General features: G+C 37.0%; 1 protein-coding gene across 2 annotated transcripts in view; it reads right to left on the reverse strand.

Moving 5' to 3' along the window:
- The window catches only part of LOC150090994 (26S proteasome non-ATPase regulatory subunit 11-like), a 158,184-nt gene that overhangs the window by 73,138 nt on the left and 74,258 nt on the right, over positions 1-10,788 (reverse strand). For both annotated transcript variants that reach the window (XR_016547367.1, XM_090380996.1), the window contains exon 7: positions 8,730-8,957. Coding sequence is in view for 1 of the 2 variants with exons in the window: in XM_090380996.1 (XP_090237122.1) it covers positions 8,730-8,957 (228 nt within the window). In the remaining variant the exon portion in view is untranslated. The remainder of the gene's footprint in view (positions 1-8,729; positions 8,958-10,788) is intronic.

The following is a 10,788-nucleotide window of genomic DNA, read 5'->3' on the forward strand; positions in this document are numbered from 1 at the left end:
TTTTATAGCCTGTGGATAATATTCTTCCTATTTTCGCAATTAGAATCGCTGTTTATTGGAATTAAAATTCAATTCACAAACGTGATCACAATGACCGGCACTTACTACACATCGTATAGTGAACGATACTTTACTATCGTGAGTCCATCGTAACGTGATTTGCTTGTACAGTGAACCAACTGTAAAGCAGGGGTCCACTGTATTTTTAACTATTTACGTGAAACTTCAGATAATTGGGGCAGCTGCTTAATCAGGCCAAAATGCACTAGTCCCAAATAATCGGAATCGACTGTATATTGATATGCTGAATGGTTTCATGCTCCTCAAATTTATCCCGCAAACGAGTAATTGTTAAACGTGTGGGCACTTTTGTTCCATATCTTGATTTCCAATCATGCTGAACTTCGTTGACAATTTCATATTTCCAATACCATTTTATAATTGCCTTTCTTTCTTTCTTCAAAACTTAATTGGATACTGTACATCATTTTAGAGGTATCCATAAAATAAAACAAAATTTAAATTATTGTAAAAAAATTGTTTATTTTTAAGCTACAAAATGAGTTTAAGAAAATTAAATTGGTGCATATTGTTCATTAAATATAAATTTTTAAAGTGTATATACATAAATATGAAACACACTGTATATTATTATACAGAGTGTTTCATAACTCCTAACTAGCAGTTTCACCGAACCTTAAGGTATCCTCAATGATATTGACAAAAATCCTTGCACAACCTTTGTTCAAATTAATATCATCTCTCTAAAATAGATTCCTTATACCTATAAGTGTGAGCCATGTTGATTAACTCCCCCCCCCCCCCATAAACGTGCAGATTTCTTCAAGTCTTGAGTTAATACACAAGGCTTTCAGTATATAATCCCTCCTATCCTTACATTTCGAGGGTACAGCTCTAAAACGGTGTTCGCAGGCCGGCTGCTAGTTAGTACACCGGATCGAACCTATTGGTAACTCTCTAGGAGGCTTTGGGATCAGCTAGTGTATAATCTTGCTACCTCTACTCTGCCGGATAGTGACTGGAGGGAGTCCGAGTAGTGTATATGAGGGGGGATTTGTTGAGGCCACGTTATGTCAAGGATCTGGGTATATTCTTACCATGGGTATGGCATATCCAAAAATTTCATTACTTCTTACAGCATGTCTCCTCCCACTTTTTCTTACTATTGAATACACCATGATTGTCAAACTAATAGAGTAAGCTTAGCTGCGAAAAGATCTAAACCTCCCAAACACTTCCTAATTCATTTCACAAATAAACGTGATCTCAACAGTGTCCATTTCCACTTGCAGTCTGCCAAACCCCGTGTACTTTTTCTGACAGAATCTCAGTTATCGGTTAATTCAACTACTGCTCATCTCAGTTGTCCAAATTATTCACTGCATCATTCCTTTCACCTCAAAGGTGGTACTTATGCATATGTCCGTTCTGATATTCCCTGTCAGAGACTTGGTAATTTGGAATCTCCTCTTTTCGATCTTCTCTGGCTTAAAATCTCTCTACCTCATTGTGTAAAATTTATGTGTTGTCTCTACCATTCTCCCAACTCCATTAATCACTTGGAGCTCTTTGACTTGCTCTCTTTGTGGTCAAGGAATGACAATCGCATATTCCCGGAGCAATATGGCCTTAGTTGCTAATGCTCCTAAAAACCAAATAACAAACAAACTCTCTTTGCAACTTGACTTTCTCCAGTCCAACTTTCCTAACAGTGAGGTAATTTTCCATGGTGATTTTAATGTTCACAACTCCACTTGCTTTAATTTTCTAGTCATACCGACCCAGCTGGTCAAGATGCTGGGGCTTTTGCAATTACTAATGACCTTGCACAGATTGTTCATTTACCTACAAGACTACTGGTCAATCCTAACCATACAGCCAACACACTTGATCCTTTTCTCACCAACAACCCTTTTAAGTACACAGCTGAAGTGAAAGGTCGAAGTGAGAGGCACCTCAGATCACAACTTGGTGATTGTCTCTTCTCTGATGGAGCCTTTATCTCATGGCTATTCCCAACCTCATATTGCTTGGAATTACAAGAATACAAAATGGGATGACCTGCAAGATTTCTTTTCATCTTTTGATTGGTCGGATTACTGTTTCAAAACTTGTGATGTCAACGTTTGCTCAGATTGTGTCCGTGAAACTATTCTTGCAGGAATGAAATCCTTTATCCCACACTCCACTTTAAAATCTCATCCTTTATCTAAACCCCGGTTTTCCAATAAATGTGCTAAGGCTGTTCAAGAGAAGAACGTTGCATATTGTAATTGGCTTGTTTCTAATTCTTCAGTTTCATTTACTGCCTACACCAAAGCTCGCAACAATTGTAAAGCAGTTATTAATGACTCCAAACTAGAGTTTGAACAGGCTAAGAGTAGAAAACTTGCTTCTTGCTCTAATGGTAGCCGAGCATTCCGACCTCTTGCCAAAGCTATCGGCCGCAACTTTTTCCCATCTCTGCTCCCACTTCTGTCCAAACCAGATGGTTCTGTTGTCACTTCAGATAAAGCTGGCCTGCTAGCATCCCATTTTTCTTCCAACTCATGTATTAATGATCTTGGTAAACACCTCCCAACACGCTCCATTCAATGCCTCCTCTGGTCTTCTGCCAAAAGGATGTCAGAAGGATTTTGACGAATCTTGATGCTAAGAAAGCTCCAGGTCCTGATTGTATTTCTCTATTTGTTCTCAAAACCTGTGCTTCTGAACCTACTCCTGTTCTTTGCTGCCTTTTTTCACTTTCTTATTCCAAAGGTGTTTTCCTTCTGCTTGGAAGATTGCTCATATCCAGCCAGTTCCTAAAAAGGGTGAGAAATCCCTCCCAATCAATTATCGTCCCATTGCAATTACTTCTACTCTTTCTAAAGTAATGGAGAAATCAATTAACCGTCAACTCTTAAACTACCTAGAAACCTTCAGTCTGATCAACCATCACCAGTATGGATTCCATCAGTGTCGATCAACTGGTGATATTCTGGCTTATGTTACCCATTTATGGACTAATTCAATGGAAAAGTTTGGTGAAACACAAGCACTTGCTCTTGACATCTCAAAGACTTTCAATCGTGTTTGGCATAAAGGTCTTCTAAACAAGCTTCCATCTTATGGTTTGCCATCTGTTTTTTGTAATTGGTTATCCAGTTTTCTTTCTGATCGCTCACTGAGGGTGATGGTAGATGGCTCTGTCTTCTAACTCCACTATTGCCAGTGTCACCCAAGGTTCAATTCTTTCTCCCACTCTTTTCTTCTTGTATATTAATGACCTTCTTCCATTGACTGGAAATCCTATCGATAGTTTTGCCGATGACAGCACATTGCATTCCATGTTCCATTTTGAGAAACCTTGCCCTACTCCATCAGCTTCAACTGCTCGAAAATCTGCTACCAATTCCTTAAATGCCAATCTCCAGTGGGGAAAAGGCAACTTAGTTGATTTCAATCCTTCTAAAACTCAGTCTTATCTTATATGTCTGAGTAATTACAGACCAGTTAGTTTAACTTCTGTTCTGGGTAAAATAATGGAGTCACTGGTTAAAGATGCATTGCAGGATCATCTAGACAAGACTGCAGCAATAATTCAGACACAGCATGGGTTTGTTAAGGGAAAGTCTTGTCTGACAAATTTGATTGTTTATTATGATGTGGTTACAAAGGAACTGGATGCAAAAATAATTTTGATTTCATATACTTGCATTTCAGGAAAGCTTTTGACACTGTTGTGCATGGAAGACTACTGTTCAAATTGGAGCAGAATGGTATTAAGGGTAAGTTGCTACAATTGATAAAAGGATGGTTGAGTGGGAGAAGACAGAGGGTAGTAATCGTGTTTGTTTGTGATTTGGTTTTTAGGAGCATTAGCAACTAAGGCCATATTGCTCCGGGATATGCGGGGGTCATTCCCAGACCTTTTTTCCGCAACCTCCGTATTTAGTGGTGACGGGCTCGAACCCCGGTTTAATCAAGAAGCGTGTGCTACGCACTGCTGCTCCTTCCCACCTGGCTACGGAGGTGCCCAGGGTGGTAATCAATGGGTGTTGCTCTTCGTGGACTAATGTTATTAGTGGAGTCCCACAGGGTTCGGTGTTGGGTCCACTGTTGTTTTGTATATTATCAATGATATTGATGAAGGTATATCAGGCATAGTGTCAAAGTTTGCAGATGATACAAAGGTTGGCAAGATTGTTAAATGACAGTAATGGCAGTGTTACTGCAACAGGATCTAGAAAATTTGGGCAGATGGGCTGAGAAGTTGCAACTGAAGTTTAACATTGAAAAATGCTAAGTATTGAATATGGGTAGAAGTAACCCCAGAGAAACATACCAACTGTGTGGTACTACACTTAAGGTTGTAGAAAATGAAAAAGACCTGAGAGTAAATTGTGCAGTCAAATATGAAGTTTTCTGAGCAATGCAAACAGGCTGCCATGGCAGGTAATGGGGCATTGTCAATGATATACAGGAATTTTGCTAGCAGGGAAAAGGAGGTGATTGTCCCTCTGTATAAGGCAATGGTCAGGCCACGCCTTGAGTACTGCGTGTAGGTCTGGAGGCCTCATTTTAGGAAGGATGTAGATTTGCTTGAGCATGTACAGAGAGTGGAACGAAGGGATCCTTGTAGCAGGAGAGGCTTAAGTTCTGCAAACTGCAGCAGCAGCGGTAGGAGACTAAGCACCTGCGAGGTGATCTAATTGAGGTGTATAAGACCTTGAATGGGTTGAGCACGCTGAATTCTGATGGTATTCTACCACTTGTTCAGATTACGAACCTAAGGGGGCATAAACTGAAATTGAGGAAGAACAGATGTAGAATAGATGTGCGGAAATTTGCCTTTAGCCAGCGGGTGGGTAATTGCTGGAACAAACTTCCATCTGTCATTGGGGAAGTTGATAGGTTAAATAAAGTTAAGGAGGAACTGGACAAACATTTAGAGGAGATTGTTTTGTAATTTTTTTTTTTTGCTCATGCTGCATAAGCTCATACACTTGCTTTCTTGCATCACATGCCACTATTACTACTACTATCTTGCAAAAAGGATTCTGCTGCTCCTATGCTTATCTTTGTGACACTCCAATTTCTAGGCAAAATGATATCTCTTTTGGGGATTACCCTGACTTCTAATTTCTCTTGGCACAACATATTACAGATATTGCTTGCTCTGCATCCAAAAAACTTGGTTTTCTCTTTCGCTCTTGACGTTAATTTTCTTCCAAACAGCTGTTCACTCTTTACAAATTGCAAATCCGCCCTACCGTGGAAAATTGTTCCCACATCTGGAGTGGTGCCCCCAAAACCTCTCTGTCTTCTTGATTCCATTCAGAAGAGGGTAGTTAGGTTAATTAATGACTCATCTCTAACAGTCTCTCCACTCACTGACTCATAGACGTACTGTTTCTGCTGCATGCCTCTTCTACGGATACTTCCACGGGCACTGTTGTTCTGAATTGGCTTCTATAATTCCTGCTCTCTCTTTGAAAACAGTCCGTACACGTGCCGCCACCAGCCAACATCCATTTACTGTCCAACTTCAAACTCACAGAACCATCTTTTCATCTTCCTCGTTTATTCATTCAACTGCCGTTTTCTGGAACAACCTTCCTTCATACGTATTTCCTGAAAATTACAGTCTACAGAAGTTCAAGTCCAAAGTCAACAAATACCTTCATTCGTCTTCTCAACCTCCAACCCAAGCACGGTACTAAGTACTATAGGTTCTAATACCTCTCGTGTTTGGTGTTTACATAAAAAAAAAAAAAAAAAAACATATCTGGGTAGAATTGAAGATGCACACATATTCTGACCTAACTCGTGGCATTATTTCAGAATGGTCCTATATTTATCCTACAAACGGCCAGAGGTCGTGTTCATTTAATATTGCTAGTTCCCACATGAATAATAATTCTCTCCTTATCCCCCTTAAAATCTAATAATCTCTTGGTAACATCATCAATTGTTGTTGACAGCAAATCAACTCTGATCTACCTATCTTTCTTACAAAAAATATTACCTGTTTTCCTGACAATAGAGTCTCCCAATAAAACTAAATCACCTTCAACCAGTGGAGTATGCACTTGACTATTCTCTTCTGGGATGAAAATTAGTGTGAATCACTTAATTGGTCACAAGGCACATGAGTCCCTGACCAGCCCCCAGTTACATTTGTTTCTAGGACAAGCACTCATTTCTTTAGTGACTCAAATTCGTCTCGTAATGCCCAATTCTAATTTGAGATCGGTAAACTCCTTACAATTTTTGCAAAGAAAAGAATCATCAGTTGAGCTAGGCTTGTCCACTAAACCAGCCCCTGAATACATGCCACAGGCTATACAATTGACAAAGTCATGACTCATACTGAAAATGCGCACAGGCATTTCTCTCTGGGTCACAATATCCTAGAATGTTGTACTGTACGTGGATCTCGTAACTACCATTATTAAGGTAAAATTTAAACTTCGGAATGATCACAAAATATTACAGAATTAAGATTAACAAAACTTAAACCACTAGTGAATTTAAATTTCAAAATCACAAAATATCATGAAAGAGCCCATGAAAAATCACAAAGAATCTAGATGCACTACAAGGGACTACAGATAGGAGCAACAAACTTATTTTTACAGGTCTTCTGAGTATGTAAAGGGGAAGGTTCAACTATAACTGAAATTTACTTCCAGTGGAAATCAACAGTTATAGACAATACACATATTGCTGAACACATATAAAATACCTCCTACATACTACAAAACAATACCATTTCACTTATATAATGGAATGTAATAAAGTTCTAGTTAATTCTGGCTCCTACTCTGCAAACAACCAGTTCTATCTGACCTCCTTGATCAGATAACTAAATAAAAAAATACACGCATTTCATTTATTCTTGAGCCAGCTGAAGCTAAAAAGGTTTACATATTCATAGGCACTACATACAAAAAAATGGATGCCTTAATTCAATATTTATACAGTCCTATAATTATTACAACTACGCACATTTTGGATTAAGGGCAGCCATTTATTTCATAAAGGAGGGCATATGCTTAAACCTATGCTGTCTCCTTACTTTATGAGAATGCATGCTAACCAATGAACCACACCCAACTGCTGCCTAGTCATTGTTGCCCCGCATAGTTTCCACATGAGTGCTAGCACTATCAGAGTGACTTGCTTCATACCAGTGTAATGTTTATTGGATCCTATCCACAACTGCTAGGACACTATAGACTGTGAACACAGAAACTCTTAATCTACCAAGACGGTCACCAAACTCAAAAGTTTCAATGACTCAAGCATAAGCTTTTCATGATATGTGGGGATAGATTTTTTTTTTCACTAGCCATTTGGTCAGGTTTTGACCTGAATGTCATACTCCACTAACAATGGGCCTGCTGAAGGGTAAACCTTCCTTGTGTAACTTTTAATGCTGCTAAAGACAGTAGTGATTAGCCAAGTAGTTAGAGTTAATTTCTTTCCATGTAATTGCACTTGTTTGCCTATCTGTAGTGATTTTAGCAACATTTTTTGTTTGTCTTTTAAGCTTCTTTGTGGAGAGAAGGGGGGGGGTATAATGCTTACCTTTTTCTTATCTGTAACAAGTCAGTGTCAATTCTGTGTTCACATTACACCTTGTCCATGATGTCCATCCCCACACCATCATATGATTTTGCAATGTGTAGGACTAGATCCATTTTTAAGGCAATCATTACTCTCTTTTCACTTGCAGAGATTAGGTTAGAGAATCTTTCTGCGGTCAATTTGGTCGATCCTTTTCATGCTATTGTTGATGTTTAGGTACTAGTGATATGATTCTTTTATGTATTATTTTCTGATTGTGTTGTTCTGCTCAGGTGACCCAAAATGTTCAGAACTAGTTGTTTTCTTGATATGGACACAACCTGAAAACCATTTTCCAACAATTTCTACTTTAAAATAAATAAATAAATTTTCTGTTTATACTCCGGGATGACCAAATGGTCAGAGGAGTTCACAAGATAGACAGAATACAAGAAACAGCACCATATTCAGCAGTCACGGGTTTGAACCCCGGTCACTCAAAGCACGTGTACTTATGCAACCGCGCGCCTGACCACTAGGCTACAGCGGCCTTCTAAAATAAATAAATTTTCTGTTTATACTCCAGGACGACCAAACGGTCAGAGGAGTTCACAAGATAGACAGATTACAAGAAACAGTACCATATTCAGTAGTCACGGGCTTGAACCACGGTCACTCAGAGCAAGTGTACTTATGCAACCGCGCGCCTGACCACTAGGCTACAGTGGCCTCTTTAGTCCAATATTAGCCAAGATTTTATCCCTTCCAACTGTGAAACTTACAACAGCATTGGTCAGATACCAGCACAAGGGAAGAGGGTCTCTCTCCCTCTCCACAAGCTGGTATAAGTCTCGATTAATGTATTTATAACTCTTTTTTTTATCTTTACCTACATTAAGTTACCATAAAATGTAATAAGAATTTTTCTTTCCAATTACATTAAATTTTATTTCATTTTGTTTTCGATGAGCCACTTGGGCAGATTGGCATTTTTAATCAAGTTTCATTAGATCCAATACAGCCACTGACATTTTGGCCACTGGCAATTTAATTACTTATACCATACTTTTAAAGAAGACAACAAAAATGAATACAAAATGTAAATTATAAAAGAACAGTAGGTAGAATTTTTGATTAATTAACAACATACTTACAATTTCAACATAATTTTAGATAGCAACATATATTTCAGTGCAATGATAGCTTTGGGGCTATTGACACAATCATAACCTTCAAAAGCCTCATAAAAATACGAAAATGCTGTTTTAAAATCCCTCTCATCAGCTGCATGCAAAATACCAGACTGTAGATCTAAAGCTGCCTGTAACTTTGGAGGACAATATATTCCATTGGCTGTAGTCCTTGCAGATGTTAAAGCAGCTCTAAAATATCAAATATGAAAGATTTTAATAAGCAGTACCAATATCAGATCTTCTATGAGAAAGTTCATGGAAAAATGTAAACAAATTTCTCAACTGGTAGGTTGTGAAACAATTTCATATATATGATGGTTATTTAGTTTAAAATATGTATTTAAATAAAAATAAAGTTAAAATAAAAAAATTATTTATTTTTATTCAATTTATTTTAAATTTATAAATAAATTAATTTTAATTTATAAAAATTAAATTTCAAAATAAATTTTAAATTTGTTTTAAATGCATCAGTAAAAAAAACCTTTACAGATTTTTAATTTTTTTAGTGTTCATAACTTTTATACAGGGATGGCAAAAATCAAATACATTTATAACTTTATGAATGAAAAAAATGAAAAAAATCAGGAGTTCTGTTGAAAGAAAAACTTCAAACAGAACATGTTTTCTGTGCGTAGTATAAAAATTTATAAATTATTAAAAGGAATTTCTACACAAAAGTGACCACTGCCTTTTTGACAAACTAACACAAATTTAAAGAATTGAAAACCAAAAAGTGTTGTTTATATGCTACCTATGAAAATGTCATTTAAACATACACTTCCTGCTGCAATATTATTTTGCTCTTTGAACACTCTTCAATTGCTTTTCTCAGGTTACTTCTGGTTAACTTTCTATCAAAAACTCCCATAAGAAGATTCCAGCAAAGCCATCAATAGATCTGCAGATGTTTTTCATAATGGGGACCATTACATTTAGAAACAGTTTTTACAACATCTGCAATGTGAATGATGACAGATGGCTGTCATGCTGAAATCAAGAACTTTGTAGTCACCCCCTCTCCCTTCATAGCTGGACTTGATATAATATTTTTAGTTAGAAAGTTTTTATATATGAATGGATTCTGTAAGTGTTCAAGAATTATTAAGAAGCAGTGAATAAGTTTATTCATTCAGTTTTTGATATTATTGAGCTAAATAAGCTTATCATTTAAAGCAGTGAACATTTAAAGCAGCTTACCAAACAACAAAGTTTGGGTCATGGCATCAAACAGATGTTTGTTTTTCACTGGTAAAAAAAAAATCTCTTCTCAGCATAAATAAAAATGTTTTAGTTAACAAGAATGAGAGTTTTTATAAAAGTTGCCATCACATTTTAAAAAAATTACAAGTAAGTTTTCCTTCTACTAAAAATCACACTTGCAGTTTCTGAGTGGATTTTAAAGCACTTAAAGGTTAAAATGTTTGAAAGGCGTGGCGGCCACTGTCTAGAATTTCTTTATAGAATATGAAGTAAAGATTAGGTTATACACAAAATAGAAACCATCACATTTAAAGTTGCAAGTGATGGTCATTCATAACACTGTCTCATTTGAATTGTGTAGTAAAAATGCAATAAGTTAAACAATTAAAAATTGTCTAAAGTTATTTGCTCGCTCCATATGTTAGAAATTTGTTTACTTATAAGTCTGATTCCAGTAGCCACTGTTAAGTTAGCTGTTTTTTTTTTTTTTTTTTAGGAGCATTAGCAACTAAGGCCATATTGCTCCGGGATATGCAGTGGTCATTCCCTGACCTTTCCGCATCCTCCGTATTTGGTGGTGACGGGCTCGAACCCCGGTCTAATCAAGAAGCGGGTGCTACGCACTGCTGCTCCTTCCCACCTGGCTACGGAGGCGCCGTTAAGTTAGCTGTATCCAATAAGAAAGTATTGTTTATGAAACTGAAGTTACTATTCTGTACTGTATATATCCAAATTCTAAAAATAAATGTATAAATTAACATGTTGAAGTCAAGAATCTATTCTAAAATTAAACATGTGTTTGATTAAATGCCTTTTT

This window comes from Mastigoproctus giganteus, chromosome 1 (assembly GCF_048544385.1).
Source record: "Mastigoproctus giganteus isolate SK-2022 chromosome 1, ASM4854438v1, whole genome shotgun sequence".
NCBI lineage: Eukaryota > Metazoa > Arthropoda > Arachnida > Uropygi > Thelyphonidae > Mastigoproctus > Mastigoproctus giganteus.